The sequence below is a fragment of the Agelaius tricolor genome, unplaced genomic scaffold (assembly GCF_023055355.1).
Source record: "Agelaius tricolor isolate 1412-34295 unplaced genomic scaffold, bAgeTri1.0.p SCAF_3, whole genome shotgun sequence".
Lineage (NCBI taxonomy): Eukaryota > Metazoa > Chordata > Aves > Passeriformes > Icteridae > Agelaius > Agelaius tricolor.
The window spans coordinates 40,587,951-40,607,082 of NW_027269263.1; the positions used below are offsets into that span (position 1 = coordinate 40,587,951).

The following is a 19,132-nucleotide window of genomic DNA, read 5'->3' on the forward strand; positions in this document are numbered from 1 at the left end:
ATTGTACAGATATCTCTTGAATAAGCAAGAATACACAGAAATGCAGAGTAAAACTTAACATGACAAGAAATACTAGCAGCTCCTAGCTTTACAGAACTGGCATTTTAAATATTGTTGTCATACCCTAATTTACTGTGAAATAATACTTCTATCTGTATGTACATGCAACATGGAATAAAAAATGATTAAAAGTTCTAAGTAGCTCCTTTAATTCTGGGAGAGAAAAATACAGCAAGATTAAGAGCAGACAGTGTTGAGGAGCCTCTTTATAGTTTCTGTGAATTATTTCTTCATCAGCTTGTAAGTGCTGCTATGATTGTGATTGTGCAATTAATAACTGTCAGAATGCTTACAGCTGAACTGCTTGAGCATTTGCAGAAAGCTTTCTACAAGTACTTCATTTTAATGCTGCTTTCTCTAGAGTTCCACTGGCAGTGGAACCTCATTAACCCAGGAAAGTACAGCACATTTCCAAAAACAAACAAACAAAAAATAAATAGTAAGATGAAGTCCCTGAGGATAGTCAGAGCCACAGCGAATCTGCTCATGAAACAAACAAGCATGGATTAGAGAGCTGTGCTAAGCCTTCTCCCAGGCAGCAGGTGTTCCCTCCAAACCCAGGCAACTGCAGTTGTTTGTTATTAGTGCTCTGCTTCAGGGGAGCCACTTGTTCTGCCATGAACTCTGAACTCCTCAACAGGGAGAAGTCTCCACTGGAAAAGCCCTGAAATGCAAGAAGGGTAAGAGATGCCACTACACAGAATGCTTCTTCTCCTGTTCCTTCGGGGTCTTAGCATCACAGTTTCAGGACAGTCCAAGATAATTAGACTACAATACATTTTAGTCATTCAACCAGCACAACAGTCATCAGAACATCCACCTTCAAGAGTCATTAAATATGTGTTCTTTCACATCTTTCACATTGTACAGGCAAAATAATCCTGTTCCAGTAATCAGCCACCTGCTGACTTGTTTTTGTGCCAAGTTCCACACATTACCTTGTTAATTATGAAAGCCCATGTATCAGTGAGCACATTAACTTTACTTTCAAAGTTACTGATGACGAAATAGATTTTAATATACTTTGTACAGTCTTAATTCTTTAATTTCCACTGTTTTAAATATAATTTTCTCCTTGTATGTATTATAAAATTATTCTATTCTATATGGGTATTCAATGTCTCTTGTTCTGTTTCAATGGTATTGACTAAATATATTAAAATAAAATCTAGAATTTTTTTTCAAATTGTCTGTAACCGTGATAAGAAAAGAATCTGATTCTGATAATCTGAAACACTTTACAAGTGTTGGGATGTACTATTACACTCACAAAATATCACAGGAAAATCACATGCCTATATGTACCTACTTCATTCTAAGTACTGCTTCTTTCCTTTGATAATTCTCAATTTTTCAATTTTTCTTACTTTAAAAGAAAAATATTCTTTTTTTTAATATAATTGTTTATTGGAAACATGCCTCCATGTCTGCTTGCCTCCATTGTCTGAGTCCACAAGTTCCATAAAGCTCATTAATGATCTATCAATAAAGCCATCTATAACAGAGGTCCCAAGATGCTCACACACATAAGCGAAAAAGGGGAGAAAAAAGAGAGTAACAACCTCATGCTTCTAGAAAAATTAGTCTCAACCAACCCTCAATAATGAAGAACCCTCAATAATGGAAACAAAGCAAGTAAGGACATTGCTACAAAACACATCTGTGCCACGGTGCCTTTGCTGGCTGTTCTCCCAGCCTGGACATCTCATACAACGCGCTGAGTCTAAAAGCACTGCATAATCTTTAAAAAGAGATCCTTCCATCTCTCACCTCAAGATATTCCTGTTTCTCATGATACTCAGCAGTGAATATACTCTAGTAGCTGATAAGGGTTCTAGACATTTGTTTTCCTGATTATAACTAGTTATATAATCAATTAAACACTTTTTAAAAGCATTTTTGTTCAACTAGGCTGATCTAATGCTCATGTTGCCCTGATTGAAACCAAAGGTTTTCTGCAAAGTAAGAGTTAAAAGGCATAAGACATCTGTTCATATTTACTTGCTTGTAATTTTACTTTGAAATACATGCTCCTAAAATGTTTTATTATAATATTACCTGGATAGAATGACATAAACAAATAAAATTATATGTTTATTCCATTTTGCTACAGTAAGTGAACAATAAACGAAACAGCCAAGAGCCAAAGTAAACATCTTCTACTATGAAAAATATGTTGCAATATTGGTTTCTCACTGACCTTTGTTTGGATTAATTCTGAGGACATGGTATCCAGTTAAATACCTAACTATTATGAGTTTGAACACATTATAGTATATTGTAATAATGTATTAGCCTACAAAACAGACTGCAAGGTCTAGGTAGCTTTTGTGTACATTATCTAGATATTCTAACATCTTCATTACACATTCAACGAACACAAGAGAGACCATGGCCTGAAAGATTTGACCTTTTATGTACATGCTCAGCTATTGTCAGAGAAATAACTTTCTCATTTACTATTGTACATTCAGCATGGTTTTGTAAGCAAAAATTATTAAACCAAAAATCTCTACATTGAAGAGATAAATTTTGCTACAAATTTCCCAAAGTTGCTAAGGAAAGCATCTTTATATTCTCTATTTCTCTTTGTAATACTTTATTTGTTAAAATAAAAATGTTCAGATATTCCTTAAAGGTTGGTTTTCTCTTCAATATATATAAACGAGTGTATTCCGGTACCAAAGTTTTTCTTTGCCATGCCTCAGAATCACCTCACTTGGCAAAAAACTATATCAATACCACAATGCTATTAAAATACTTCACTACTGTACATTGCTTTAATCTGTGGAAGTCAAATCTCTTTAGACACAAGAAAAAATATCCCTAGACTGATTCTACAGCTGGAGGAACCACAGCAGAGGCAGGTGATATGGCTAAGTCCATCCTCTGCCTCATAAAGAAATATAACTTCTCTGCTCTTGCTTTAGAGAGACATCCAAGACTCTGAGGGGCCAAGTCTCCCTGGAGTCTGCAATCAAGAGATGATGGGGTGTGCTGGCCTCCTGCAGGGATCTATCAAACCTACAGCCCTCCCAAGTTCTCTTTTCAGGACTTCAGCTTGGCACTTACCAGCTTGGTGCCTTCCAGTTCACATGACGCAGCACAAATGGGGCTTCCTCCAGCTGGGAAAGGTGAACCCTAATCAGGGAGCACTGCAGCTCTCAGCTTCTGCAGTCTAAGGTAAAATGCAGCCTAATGTCACAAAAGGTAACAGTCAAGGTCTCAGCTACTGACCCAGCTGGAAAACTGATGTCCTCACACAGAACATTGTGTGCTAAGACAAAGGGAGCTTAGGATCTCGGGTTTCCCACCAGCTCAGCCAACACTGGTCAGAAGACTGATGTCTGTAGCCAGATGTCTTTCCACTGGGCTTCTTGTGCAGCCTGCCTTACCTGTTTTTGGTGGTCTCAAGGGCCTAATCTGAACTAATCTGTGTGAGTGCACACAGGTGAAATGCATAGCACTCTGCCTTCCTTAGAGAAAGAAATGCCATTTTAGAAATGCCACATAGCCTTGAAAGATTTCTTGCTATTTCTCAAAGAAGGAAAGAATAGAATTTTCCATAAGAATGCACATTCATCTTTTAATACCAAAACAAGAAGAGGAGGATGGACTTTTGCTGCTGCAAGGAAAGAGCTGACACTTTCTTTTCTTAATGGATTACCCAGAGGCAAGAAAGAGCCGGGTGGTGATGGTCAGCACCATCTGCCATATCAAACCTTGCAGGAGGGTCCTGAAGGCACCACATCTCTGCTTTACATTCATGTCATTGCTACTACCAAGAAGCAATACTTTAGGCTGCTGATTTGAAAGAGTTGTAAAATGCATATAACCTGGGAAGGCCCAAGACTGTGCCAGAATTAATGTGTAGGCAGGCTTAATTCTGAATATTTCTGCACCTCTCAATTTCCATTATAGAGATTTAGCCTATAATTTTAATTTTAGCCTTTACTATTACTGATTTTATTACTTCAGGTTTAGACAATTGTGCTGATGCAGATAAAAGAAAACCTGTAAAAATAGATATTGATTTCCTGTAATGTTTTAGAACATTTTTAAATGGGGAAGTAACTGAAAACCCTGCATTAGCAACAGAAAATGCTAACGCATTTGTTCCTGAGAATTTTAATTCTATGTGACCCAATCCCAGGTTACAAAACTAGCAGGAAAAAATAATTCTCTTTTTAAATGGCCTCACTGCATAGTTAAAAAAAAAGTTAGTTAGAGGACATGTAAGTATTTAATTATATTTTTGCACTCTTTATTCTTTTAGAATTTTTAGCATTTTTTAACTGCCAAACCTATGTAAGCAATTTCATGATCCTCCTTATTTTTTTAATTTTAGAGCCAAAATGTTTAAGCATCATATATGTCATTCTTCCAGAAACTACATCTTCCTTCTTTGAATTCTTTGGAACCCAAACCTCATAGCAGATAAAAGAAACATAGCAGTATTTATAGCCTGTGTCATGTTGATGCTGAACTCTGAAGGGAAGTGCTGAAATCTCTGTTCTTCAATACCAGTTTAGTGATGCTCTGCAACAACTTGTCAAAATAATCAGGGTTTTTCTACACTGTTTGTTCTTTTCTCCTGAAGCGAATTCACAAGCTTATTTTTAATAGTAAATAGAATTGCTTACACTGTATCTACTACACAGGCTTTTAAAATAAACATTTATAAAGAATTTTGAGTCAGAAAACAAAGCAGATTAAGCATGAGGTTTATTTTTTGTCTTCAATAAATATTTGCAACTCTGCTGTCTATTATGGAGACTGTGACTAAATCTCACATTGGACAAACAGGCACCCCATTACTGAGCATGTCTGTGTTTCCAGTGCAAAAAGTGGAGAATTGGTTTTGTGGGACCAAGAGGAAGCACATTCCTGTGACAAAAAAGATGTTCTCTAGCTCACAGTGGAGTACAGGGGTATGCACATAGACCTGAGCCTTTCCAGACTCTGTGAAAACTGCTTTTCTGTAAGCTATACACAGGATGCACCTGTATGTGCATCCAGATCAACACCTGTCTGAGCACCAGAAAAGGATACAATCAGTTAATCCAGTCCTATGTCAGAATTAGTATGTGCTGCAATCTGCACAGATCTTACACAGGAAGGCTGATTATTATTCTGCCAGACTTGGACCAGTCTTACATTTAGCGGTTGTACTTCTCACAAGTGACTGTTTGAATGTTTGTCGCAGTTTTGTTTGGGGTTCTTTGTTTTGGTTTGGGTGTTTGTTTGTTTGCTTTTTATGCTGGACTCTCCTTCAGACTTCAGACAAGTGTACAAACTCTCATCAGGGATGCATTCTGCATTAATTTACTCCAGGAATGAGTTTTGGTGGTGTTAGGTGTATGATTGGACTCAATTATCATAAAAGTCTTTTCCAACCAAAATGATTCTGTGATTCCTAACTTTACATAACGTGTGGTTTTTTAGTTCCACCACAATTTCCATGCCTCACCTTCCAGGAGAAATAACTAGAGTCCCACTCAGATGGGATTTTGATTTATCAGAGAATGAGTGATAAGAGATCTGTTATTTTCACGCTGTGATAATGGTTATAGCAGATGAAGTCCAGCTGGTTTATAGCAGGGGTAGCGGCTGCAATTACAGTCTGGGAAAACAATTGGCCAGAACCACAGTTATCAGAGGAAAATTAGCTTTTAACAGCAATTCAGAGAGAAATAATTATCTTTCAACAGAGGAGCACCTTCTAGTGGTCTCAAGTGAACATGGCAGCTAGTTAAACAGTACTCTAAATCAGGACAGCTAAATGTGCTAAATAAAGAATAGCAATGCATATTTCTGTACACTATTTTTATGATTAAATTCATTATTCATTTAAAAACAAAGGAGAAAAACAAAGCTCATATTGGAAAAAATGAAAATATTTTTCAATTACAATATTTTCTACTCCTCCCCTTCTCCTTGCCAACCTAATAATTTGCTAGCTTTTTATACAGTTACCTTGAAAGAGTATTTTTGTATGTTCTACTTGAAACCTACCCACCCTTTTGTTTTCTTAGTAATGAAAATTTCATTATACACCAGTTCCAAAGGAAATTATCCATAGAAATATTACTTTGTTCAGTTTCACTGGTTATTATAACACAGTTTCTCCAGCCAGAGTATTCCTAGTAAGCATAGTTTTTGCAATATATTATTTGTCCTGGTTACCTTTGCAAATAACATAGTTTCAAATGATTGAAAATCCAGTTTTTCCTAAGTTACTACTAAATATAGTGGCTGTGACAGTTTAGTCTAGTCTGTGGTCTCTTTCAATCAGTATGTAGTAGATTATCCTTTTTGGACACAATTATATAGTGTACATAATACAAATGAATTATGTGCTATTTCTATAAAAGCAAATTAAGATTAATAAGCAGTGCTTAATATCATGTCATTGCAGGATATTTGTGCATTGTGGAAGCTAACTATATGAAACAGATTCATACATAGATTTTCATGACATTTCTCTGAATTTTGCAATTGAGGGAAAAATGGCAAGTGCAAAACCTCAGATTCTCAGGTGATTAAAAGAAGACATAGCTATTAAATTTTTGACTCTATAAACATTATAAACATATTCCTGAGTTATCAAAGTAGAGAACCTGACCTTTTTTTTTCTGAAGAAATTTTTCAGCATTTGGAAACTTCAGTCCAAAACTGAAATAAGTCTTGCGAAGATTTTACATTTAATTTTTTTACAAAATGAAATCTCATTTTGTATCATTTTGTACCATTTGTTTTGGTGGTGACATTATATAATAGGTTTGTTGAAATAGTTAATAATTTGGCATCCTCCATCCCTTGCTGAGAGGGCAAAGGGGTAGTAATACCAAGTGAATGGAGCTTTGGGGTTCTCAACCATTTCTGTAGCCACAGGGACAATATTCTGCAAAATACTGCAAGTGCAATATTCACTAATGTTATATATTATAATGCACTGATTAATTTTTTGTACACAACCTTGTATGAGCCTTGGCCAAGTTCTGATTGAGTTTGACAGCCAGAGTTTAGTCTGATAAGCTCTGGGTAGGCACAGGCTGCTTGGGCCAGCTCTTGGCACAGCAGCGTGGCTCTGACCTCTGCAGAGCCCCTGATCCCTGCAGCTGCTCTGCCCTGTGCCCAGCAAGGCAAGCAGAAACATAACCTCAAGAGAAGTCTGCTTTTTAGCTGCAGCCTAAGAGATGGAAGTCTGTAAGCATCCCCAAGAGAGCAGCACTCCTGCTTTACTCTCTGAATTTAGACAAGTCACAAAAAGTGACCTCTAATTTAGATAAAAATTGCTCCACCTTTGGCTGCCATAGAGATAAAGCTCATGGGATATAAGCCCCAAACCATTTCCAAGTCATCTCACCTGGAACCTATCAAGGATAACATGAAGCAAAGTGGTAGGCATGGAGAAAACTCTTTGTAAATACTTTTTTATTTGCTGCATGAAAGTGAGACAAAATTGAATGTTGTGTTAAGCCCTGAATTCCTCAGATCAGGAACTCCACAGACATTCCTTATAAAATGTTAGTTTTCAGTTCCTTCTCCCTTTTCTGTACCTTTAGCACATTACACTGTCAGGTGTGAATTAAGATCCATATTTTTTGTCACATCTATTAGCAAAAGAGCTAGGATAATTGTGAGGTTTTGTTATGTAAAACTGCAGTCTCTCAATCTTTAGGCCTTTTACTCAAGTTAAAATTAAATATTGTTGCTGCTGTGACTCTCTAGGAATGTTTTTCTTCATCTTGCCTCATCTCTTTGCTCCCTCACTGCCCTAATTACTTTTTTCATTATTTGTTTAGCATGTTTGACTTTACCTGAATCTTGCACAGATTTAATTTCTTCTTTCCTTCACTATTAAACAAAAGTGTGCTTCATAGTAGACAGACATTACATCAGTGTCACAGAAAGAGAAAATATTATTTAGCATGTACATAAGTGAGCCTAAAAAGCTCTACACAGCTGGCCACTTTGAAAGATCATACCCCAGTGGTGCAGATGAAAGCTGAATTCAAGGCTCTGCTGCTACCTCTACTCAGATGTCCAGCCTGCTCCTGGGAGACTCCTTTCCCACATAAAGGCACCAGGGACAGTGTGAATCCTCAAAGCAGGAGAGTTTCTGCTGTTCCTGCCAACCCCTGGCATGAGTTACTCAGTGGGGAAAAGGGCATTGCCCCTCCTGATGAAAAAAGAAGAATGCAGAAAATCCTGTTTTCCAGCATCTGAAATTAGGGCATGTGCCTCATGTCTCAGCAATCACATTTAGAAACTCTGCATTTCTGCCCCACCTGTGTCATAGGGAACAATTACTGATCCTTCCTCCTTGAAAGTCAGTCTGGTTAGTGAAGACATTTACAAATTCTTTTTACTTTTGCCATATGTAAAATATCTATGAGAAATGTATACACCACACCTACTATTTGCTAAATAGTTCTTATGTCCTGATAATGTATTCAAAGTTTTTTAAGGACCTGCACAGGCTGGATTCAGCTTGGGGTCCCAGAAGAATCACACAGAGAGAAATGTTAGTTTGTATGTGGAGGACCTTCATGCCACTGACAGCCAAAGGGGACCAAGGAAATCATCTTCTCCTAGGGACTCTTCAGCAGGCACATGGCAAGGTGAAGTTCCACACTAATATCCTCTCCATCTCCTCCTTGTATAGGATAATGATACATGAAATTTGCCCCTGCACTAGGCTGCACCTGCACTATGCCCATCAGGATGCATCTACTAAGAATAAGCTCACTTCTATTTCTGGAAATTGGGGAATGGAGACACATCATTCCCATAAGTGGCAGGCATCATTCCAAAATCACTCCTGGCTTCAAACAGAAAGAAAAATCTGGAACTCATGTCAAAAAGATCAAAACACAGATTTGACACATCAGTATGAAATAGCAATGAACTTATTTTTAGTTTTCAGTCACTGGATGCTAAATATTATCTAGAGCTTTCCCATTATGGAAAATCTGACACATGTAGCTCTTCCTGCACTCTTATGCTACTGCTTGGGGAGTGGGGTATGCACCTCCAGTAGAATCGAATCTTCTACCAAGAGAGAATAATCTTTTTGTAGCTATTGCCTGCATCTCTCCAATTAAACTCTATCATTTACTACCCAAAGACTGATTCCACAACAAAGGCTAAGTGCAGACAACAGCAGTCTTCTCATTGAGTGTGAAAAGAGGAAGCAGTGAAATGTTATGGCTCTTCTAAAAATAAGAGTAAGAGAAGAAATTAGGAGGTCACTTGCATGCTTTTCATTTATATTTGAAAGGTCACTTGTGGTCTCCCTCATGAATGATGTAAAGTTTAAAATAAACTGATATCTGAATTACTGTCAGCTTGCCAGAGCTGGAATCTGATGAGCCTGCAACTCATTCAGTGGCTGGCTGAGAGCTTCTTCTTTTTATGTTGCTGCCTTTTTTTTTCCCCTTTAATTTGAGGATTCTGGCTCTCAGAAATGCTTGCTCACAGTCATTTGTGCTTTATTATTAGCAAACTGTTAGACTGGCCCCTTGGCACACATTTTGTAGGACCAAAATAATTTTATTATATTGCTTCAACATTTTACTGGTACAAAAGAGGTGAATTGACCGCGAGGCAATCACAGCAGACCTTAAACACCTTCAATAGTATTAACTTGGTCATTGCTATTAAAATACTGAACAGGCTCTTGAAGACAGTATTTTTTACCAGCTATCACATTCGTTGTTTTCTATCAGGCTGAAGTCATCAATGGAAAAGAAAGAGCAGGAATAAAGTTGCTGGGTTTTAAGTGACAGTCCTTAGTGTAATGTAAGACACAGAGCTGACAACAGAAAAGAATATGCTCTATCAATCAGCTTAGAATTTTATGCAAGTATTGCTATGTGCACACCACTTGTTTCTACAGATGGTGATATAACTGTTCCTATCACTACCATCAAACAAGAATGGGAAGCAATCTGGCTGGAGAACAAGCATGCAAAAATCTTAACAAATCTATGGGAAGCTTCTTTGGCCAAACAGATCACATGGCTCACTAGCTATTTCACAAGCACCACTTTGAAAGTGATATGCCAACACCAGCAGCAATACCTCTGCCTAGATTTTACACTAACATGATCCCTAAAATATCAGGATACTAACTGATCATATATGTAATATTGTATGAATTCATCCTTTTACCTAGCACCCACTTTTCCCATGTAGCGCACCATCATCCTGACTAAATCCCAGTCTGCCTAATTTCCTCTTGCAATCTTCATGCAGTTAATACACCCCTTGAAATCTCAGCATAAAAGCAGACACTGAAGAGTCTGCTTTTAAGACATTTGCATGATCTTTTAGAGCCTTCCAGAGAGGATGTTTGACAAAAAGAGTAATGTTTTCAGATCACATAGCCTTGGTGGGTGTTTCGTTTGAAGGCATCTATCATGAAATTGCTCCCAGCATGGCACTACTGTCCATTAAAAAATCTGCAACATTTGTGTGCACCCACAGTTCAGTGCAATTCCTGTAATGAGTGATTTATTCATTTATCCCAGTGTCTATGAAGCTCACATTATCATTTAATTTTAAACAAACTGCATACTGTGAACATTTGTAAGAGAGAAACCCATTAAATTCAACATTTATTCAACGGCTCCAATTTACACGCTGTATTATGATTCCTCCATTTTAAGAAATACAGATTTAGCTATATATATCTTGTTTGTGTTATTTTTTATAACACATTAAGTATTTCATTTTTCCATCCACGCCATTTAGAAAGGAACTTACAAATATAAATCTAAGAACACTCATTTGCAATTGATTCAAATACAAATACAATACAAACATAATCTCTGCAATCAGGCTTTTAACCAGATTTTAATACATCTTTAAAATCAGAAAAATGGACAAGTAGAAACATGTACATTTTTTAGTAAGTTTTTAAAAACTGATGTATCTAATATGCAGCATAAGCTAAGGATTAGTACATGTAAGGACCAGTCAAAGCAAAAATGCTGGACTGAAAAAATTAGGTATTTTCCAAGTATACTGCCCATTTATATATATACATATATATATATATATATATATATATACTGCCCATACTGCTAAAAGTCTATTCAAATTGAAGACTTATTTTTATATGTATAGTCCCTAGGCTTTTTTTAAGTTTTAATACCTTTCTGGTTCCTAAGCTTATTCTCTTATCCAGAGATAGCTCCAATATTGTCCCTAACATGGAGTTTTTACAGTAGAGGGGCATGGATTAGAATAGCTATTGTACTGGGCTCAGTGATAATGATTCATAAGGATCATGTTTATCTATACTGATGCAAAATACACAGCCTGAACTTTGGGCAAACCCCCCCTCTTCACTGAACTCAGAATTTAGGTCTGAAGTAGTGCAGAAGAGCAACCGGGCAGATACTGAGCAGGTGCCAATTAAAACATACACTTTCTATACCTTAAACACTGTGCTATCTTCTGTACAATGCCACAGAGCAATATGAAAAATAGGCAAATGCTTATTTAGGAATTTCTTTTAAGTAAAGATTAGAATGGATTTTTTAAATGCATAGTGCCATCAAATGGGTCAGTTTGTAATAAAGCAGAAAATTAATCAAGCAGATTTAAATAAATCTGGTTTAAATAAAGCAGAAAATTAATCAAGAAATTACCTCTTTATCTCAAGTAATTCTTTCATATAGAAAGAAAAAACAAACCAGGGGTATGTATCTTTATTTTTTATTTCCCCAAACTCCCAATATTCTTCTATGACCTTTCACTTTCCATTGCAAAATTAAAAGTACAGCAAAACACAATACCTAACCAACAGAAGATATGCTTAGTGATGGATCAAAATAATACAGTGGATAACAGCCAAAAGACAATGTTCTACTTCTTCTGACCGCATGTCATGAATATATAAAGAATGTCTTAGATAAGGGCTATTTTCCATGGAAATATTTATCATGGGAAATGTTTATCAAATGAAATAAGCTATTTCTTGACTGAAGAACAAGAAAAGTAATTGTTTTCTAGTCTTAAGTCATGAGGAGTGTCTTGAAGGATTCCCTGAAGATGATACTGCTCAAAGGTTGCAACAAACATTATCAACAGAAAACATTCCACTATGTCCTCCAGCTGAGAACTCTACTTCTCATTAATATAGTTTACTTACTCCCTTATCTCTCTGTAAACTCAGAGTGATGAAGCCTAAATCAGGTTTCCAGCACCTGTCTTCTTCCACTTTTAGACACATAAGGTGCTATTTCTTTTATTTTTTTAGTCCATGACAGTCCTGGCTATCAGGCAGTGACTGTCACAGATGGTAAACTGTATTATGACACAGTTCTAGCTATACTATCTTTCTAGTTCCTATGCAAACTCAGCAGCAAGAAATACAGAAGACAAAGAATAAAAAAGCAGAAAGGGCATAGAGAAAGAAAATCCTTTCCTCTTCATTTAAAGTGAGACAGGCAGACTAATCCTTTTCATTTTCAATTTGCAGCCTGCATGCTGAGCCAAGACCTGACAGGGGAAGATTGACTGGTGCTATTTGGTTTCCTGACTGCAGGAAGTTATACACAGGCCACAAGAAACAACCAGTCACAATTTCCTCTGCAAACAGAGTTTAGCAGAGAAAAAAAAAACCAAAAATAAATAAACAAACAAGGATTTAAAACCAGAGTGGTCCTAAGCAATTATACATTAAAAAAAAAGTTAAATAAAAATTACAAAAGTAACAGCTACTTAAAGAAATAGACTAGAGAAATTAAAAACAATAAAGGGGTGAATTCATTAACTGCTTGATGCCAGAAGATCCAGAGGACATATTCAATGAGGATCTCAATAAAAGAAATTATTTCTAGGCAATGAAGTCATTAAAGTAGTAGCAAATAACAGGCAGAAAATATTTCCTCATGGTGTACAAATCTCTTGGAGACACAGAGATACTTGAAGCTGTAAACTCACATTCTCATCACTGCAATGTCTATCCACACAGCTACACAGCCACATCAGTCAGCAATACAGTCAGCTCCTCAGTCCCACTGCCTGCCATCTGCTCTCAGTGTATCACCAGCAGCACATTTCCACTGCCACACTGTGTGGGTGCAGCCCCACAGCACTGGAGCCAGCACAAGGTATGGCTGCCACAGCCCCCAGCTATCCTGGCTGCACAGTCCTTGGCCATCTCATCAGCACTGGCACTCAAGTGATCACATCAGTTCAAGGAGCTGCTGCAGATGACAGCAGAAGCAACTGATTTTCCATGAGTTTGGCTGCCTGAGCTGGCTTGCTGCACTGTCACATCAACAACAGCACTGGCTCAGAATGATGTGGCTGGCATTAGGAGGGTGGGGCGGTGACAGATCCACATTGGCTCAAATTGCCATGAACCTCAACGTGCAGCCTGAAATCAGATTGTACCTACACCCCTGTTGCTTGCCCACACCACAACCACAAATATCCATAAACCAGCATTGCCTTCAGGGTTAGGAATTTCTTCCCCATTAGTTTCCTCTCAATGCTGACCCCATCTTAGTGCTGCCACAAACATCAGAATGGTCAGACACGTGATCCTTACAGAAATAAAAGATGGGTGCTGCTAATATGGGTAATATCCTGTTTCACTGAGCAACTGCACAAAGCAGCAGACACTGACAGACTTTCCCTGTTTGGCAGCAAGACTGAATCAAGCCACTTTAAAATTTATGTTTAGCTACATACGATATTCACTTACAAATCCAGAAGGAATTATCATAATAACCTACCTAGATAGAAGATAATGACTCTGTTGTCAGAAAAATGTGTTCTCAAAAATAAAAATTCATGTCTTGATGAGGTCATAGCCTATAAAAACTTGTTCTACGGGTTGTCTAGCCTTTCAGATAAAAAAAATTGCTGGCTATTTGCCACTTCCAAGCACTGGACCTTGCATTACATATGCTGAACTAAAAGTTCTGCCCTTCAAATTTGAGCAAGTCACTCTCTAATCTTCCCTTTATCCTCTCAATCCTCTCACTATTGGGCAAATTTTCTAAATTTATCATCAGTTTCATCACTTTTCCTTAAACATCTTCAGTTTAACAAAATTTCTCAACGGGGGAAGCCAGAATTGAAATAATTCTTGTGGTAGCCCTTGTTCCAGGTAAAATGCCCTCTTTATGGGAACATTTTACATTTACCATTACACTATGGTAAAACAGCTGAATAGTCTTCATGATGCTTAATCATTTTTCAGAATAACTGCTTCAAGAGAAGTCTGTATTAAAAGTCATTTGATGTGGCTTTGCTTGTTCACTCCTCAACACAACAGCTTTACATTTGATTTATTGAAACAATAGTGGCTCTCTCTTGATCTTAACAGAATGAGACAGACTAAGGAAATGGCCTATTGCTCATGTGCTTTGAGGTGTACCAGTAACCATCCATCCTGCAGTGATACCAGTATAAGAATATGGGGGTTGTCCATCCAGACCAGCAGCAACACACCCAGAATCAGATGTTTCAAAAAATAGTGCAACTGGCAGATGTAGGAATGTGCCCCCTGTTGATGGAGTGACCAAATTGTCCTTTGTCTCCTTAAAAAGGGAATAAGCCCAGAAGTTTCTCTCCTCAGTAGGTAAAAAGACACCTCATAGGACCTTGGGGACTTCACCTCAAACTTAAGGAAAGCTAATTGGACAGAAGCAAAAAAGTCCCACCTAAGCAATTTACTAGAAAAAGAAGATAACAAAAGGAACTACTTGCTTTTGTGAGGTGTTTTAGCAGGAGCAAGAGCCTCTTGCCCCTGGCTTGGGTTTTCTCTGTAAAGAGCTTTGTTATTTTGCCTTTTATTAAAACTTTTCTGTTTCCAACACTACCACAGAAGCCATCCTGCTGATTTTATGCCATCTGAGGTGGCTGAGCTATCTCAGGTGTGATATAGGTCTCCAAGAACTCATAAGATCTGGCCAAGGAGACCTCTGTATTTGGCAGAAACAAAGAAATCTTTTCTACTGAAGATTTCTAGTTATCTCTAGAACAGAGACAGCCTTGAGCCTTCAGATGCAACATTCTCTACAGGTGAATTAAGACAACAATGGATATTTTTCTATCTCTATATATTTACATCTAAGTTCTCAGTCTCAGATTTTTTTTACAGAGCCATTTCATCCCTTTCAGTTAGTTCATGTACAGTACATTCCTCAGTTAAGTCATAGCTTGTGTATGGAAACATTTACTGTCATGTTTTTCCCCATTTCCCACCTTTCCATTTTACTGCTTTGCTCTTGTACTAAAACAGAGACAGGTCCTAGAATTCTCATTTTCACACGGGAGCTCTTCAGCACAGCTCTGCTAATACTTACAAGAGCCTCTGCTTCCACTTAAGTGTCTTTTGACAAGACATGAAGAGCTGCTGCCCCAAGGAAGAATTCCTTTTCTTCAAATTGTTGAGAAAGTTATATAATAAGACATAAAAACTAGTCTGATAGTGCAAAGAAGTACATTTGTAAGACAGAAAAATTGAAAGTTACTGGCATCCCAAGTATTTAAGACATGTCAGCTTTCACTATTTTTATCCTTTTTTGACTGGAATCACTGAGAGTTATGCTATGGCATTAGTTTCCATCACAGTGTAAGCTTTGATGTACTGAGTTCTATACAGCTCTAAACAATAGAAGTGATTAAAAGCAAAGTTTACTAAATTGCCACCAGTAAAAAGCTAAATGGAAAAGTCAGAAAGCCATTACCAGGAAGTCAGCAGATGCATCTTTTAACTTACCAAACAAGCGCTGATGGAAGAGAAATTTCCCAGCTATCAGTCCTGTGAGAATGGCAAGGAGCCACAGAAAGACCTTCAAAAATCTCCAGCCTCCTCCTTCAGGGTATTTGTTTGTTACAAAGGAGAAACAATTACCAACAACAATAACATTGGCTTCTGTCTGGCTGTGGGATACTGGGTCCTCAGCAAATATTAAGAAGTTAAAGAAGATCACTAAGTAAGCCACAACTAAGCGAGACCACGGGTGCTGGAAGTAGTAGCGGAAGTCTTTATCCATCCTCAGATACTGCAGAACTGGGTTTTGCCTGTATGTAAAGACACAAATGCATAATGTTATATGTACTCCAAATTCTCAGAGTTTAGGAGAGACTCACACATTTCAAAATCAAATCATTGCAACCTTGTCATCAGTAATTTTTAACACTTTAGACTTGACTAGAAATGAAAGTTTCAATCAAAAGATTTTGTTAGATCCAGACACAGGAAAAACTGAAATGTCTCTCTATTCCAACGCAAAAACAACAACCAAATATATGTACATTGCAACACAAGATTTTCAGTTTCAAATAACTATACTTCATGCACCTCCTCCATAACTGGGCATGAGAAGAATGAATACAAGAACATGGCAAGATACCTAAAACCCAGATTGCCTTTCCAGCCACACAAAAAATACAACACAGATTTCACAAAAAATTTATGCTAAGCCTAAATGGAATCTTTTTCCATGTAGGAGAAGGATGGAACCAGCCCAGAAGTCCAGAGGTCTTCTACTGGAAGCTTAAAAGCAAATGACCCAGAAAGATCAGAAACGTGTGCTCACATGAAAGAATAACATCTTGGAAAAGTTTCTAGAATTAATTCTTGCAAGTCAGGCAAGCCTGTATAAATCTTTTCACTGACTTTAGAGAGCACACCTATATTTTCAAAACCATAAATTAAGACACCCTGAAAACAGACTGTTCTGTATGAATGCAAAAACTGTATTTTGAAACCTGCCTACTTATTAAGTACTGCTATAGAAACATGCGACTGACCCTGGAGCATTTTAGTTGTTTGCCATTTGATTTCTTTTTCTTTTATTCACAACCAATTAGTTGTTTCATCCTCTTCAACCACTTTGTATGCACAAAGATACAAGGCCTTTGTGCTGTAGAACACCAAAATTATTCAAGCGACACAGTGTGTAGGAAGAAAAAAAATGTGTCTAGTAATACTGCTTGTTTATTACAGCATGATCCTTCAAGGATACAGTGGCAAATTTTTGCAAATGTCATATGCCCTGCAGAAAAAAACCAAAACAAACAAGAGCCAGCCCACAAAAGACCTAAAACCCCTATCAATTACTCATCCTTTCCTGGACTTCTAACTTAGGTCTTGCAAACTTAGAAATGGCATGAATTTCAATGTCTCCCTTTAGTTAGTCCCAAAATTATTTAATTCCATAACCCAATTTATATTAGTAAAACTGCAAGTAATCCTGTACCTAATAAATGAAAAGGATAAAGGAACCCCTCGACAGATTCAGACAATGCATTCAGTAAATAAAAGAAAGGAATAATATTCCATTATGCATAAATTACATATGAAAAAGAAAATAGTACCAGATTACAGAGTTTAAAAGTTGGCACAAGGAAGTGTCGGTTCTTCGAAAACTTTATGAAAAAACTGATTTAAAGTAGGGGTCGTTGCCTAAGAAAATACCACTCTGGGGAGATTAAACCGCCTTTAGAGCCATAAGGATGCCCAAAGCTATTTCTTGTTCTCCTTTCGTTCTGTTACCATTAAGAAAAGTTTTGGTATTTCCTTATGTGTATGAGCCATCTTAAAACCCGAATGGGGCTGGAGAAAAACAACTACACGTCCTGGTATTTTTGACAGCTGCCGGATAGCCGAGAGTTATCAAATACCCAGCTGAAGACGCGGCTTCTTAGGAAGCGTTTTATAGAATCGGAAGCCAATATTAGCAACAGCAGCAGTGACAAATTGCTAACAAAAATCCTGCTCCTACCCACCTCAACGCCGAAAACGGGGGTGCCGACAGCGCCGCGGACCACACGCCCGTCCCAACCTGTTAAATGGACCGAATTCCCGCTGCCCCCGGCGCAGACCGGGCACCCGCGGCCGTGTCCCCCGGCGCGGTAGCTGCGGCCGCCGCCGCCCCGCCGGGCACTGGGCCACGGGCCCCCGCGGCGCCGCCGCCCGGGCCGCCCGCCGCACTCACCGCCGCGGGGATCCGGCGCCGCGGGCGCGCTGCTGCTGCTGCTTCTGCTGCTGTTGCTGCCGCTGCCGCTGCTGCTGTTGCTGTTGCTGCTGCTGCTGCGGCGCGGCTCGGCGCCCGCCCGGTGCGGCTCTCGGCGGCGGGCGGCCCCGCTCCGCTGCCGCGGCCGGCAGGGCCCCCCAGCCCCTCGGGCGCTGACAGCGGCGCTGCTGCCGCGGCGTCCCGCCCCCCGGCCGCCGCGGGAGGCAGCGGCGGCTGCGGCGGCGGCGGCGGCTGCGCTCCTCCGCTCCGCTCCGCTCCCGGGCGCGGGAGAGCGGCACCGGCAGTGCCGCAGCCGCGGCGGCAGCGGGCGGCGCCGCTGCGGCAGGGTCCCGGCGCCCCCGGCGCCCGTGCCCGGCCGTGCCCGCCCCTCCCCCGGAGTCTGCCGGCAAGGACCCGAAACGTGCGCGATGTGCCGCGGGTGTCTTTATTCACCCCGCGAAAGGCTGCCGGGGAGCCACGGGAGCTTGTCCAGCCGCCGAGGTGAACGAAACACGAGCGGTACTCAATTCCCTTTGGTCAGACTCCGGGACTGTGCAAATTTACAAGCACGGAAAACAGGCGGTCAAAACTGGCTATTTATTATCCCAAAGCAAAAGTACAGGGCTGGCAATAACAGCCGGATCACTCAGGACGAGCTATGAAAACCCTCATATTTGGGAGGGGAAGGAGGTCTACACCCAATTTACTTACTTGGAAAGGGGCTAGGTTGAGGCTCCAGGGTGCACACCCAGTCTGTATGGTCACTGTGTCGGGCAAAATGCCCCTGTGCAGCCTGCCAGAGTTGTTGACGTTGCACTTCAGCCGAATTGTCAACCAAAGCCTTTTAATGTGGGATGTGGTCCCTAGTGCCAGTGTGCTGGTATTGCTGACATTCCAGGAAAACGTTTACAGGATGCTCTTAGCATTGCATTATGACTGGGTTTTAATGCAGTATGTACTAGTTCTGGTCATTGCTGAAGACAGATAAAACAAACTTGAAGTTGCTAGACACAATATATTTTTGGGAAAAGTCAGGTAGCTCCATTGGAGTGGGTGTCTGAAATTTGGCATCAGAC

At 39.3% G+C, this 19,132-nt stretch overlaps 1 protein-coding gene across 3 annotated transcripts in view; it reads right to left on the bottom strand.

Moving 5' to 3' along the window:
• Positions 1-18,896, bottom strand: part of TMEM117 (transmembrane protein 117) — a 178,950-nt gene extending 160,054 nt beyond the window's left edge. Inside the window, exons 1-2 of one of the 3 annotated variants that reach the window (XM_071423569.1) lie at positions 18,768-18,896; positions 15,815-16,119 (exon numbers count right to left, since the gene is read on the bottom strand). In XM_071423569.1, coding sequence (XP_071279670.1) covers positions 15,815-16,091 — 277 coding nt within the window. In that variant the 5' untranslated portion in view covers positions 16,092-16,119; positions 18,768-18,896. Of the gene's footprint in view, positions 1-15,814; positions 16,120-17,829; positions 18,014-18,038; positions 18,366-18,767 lie in introns of those variants that run through there. The other 2 variants (XM_071423567.1, XM_071423568.1) reach the window with 2 other exon arrangements.
• Positions 18,897-19,132: the final 236 nt, after the last annotated feature.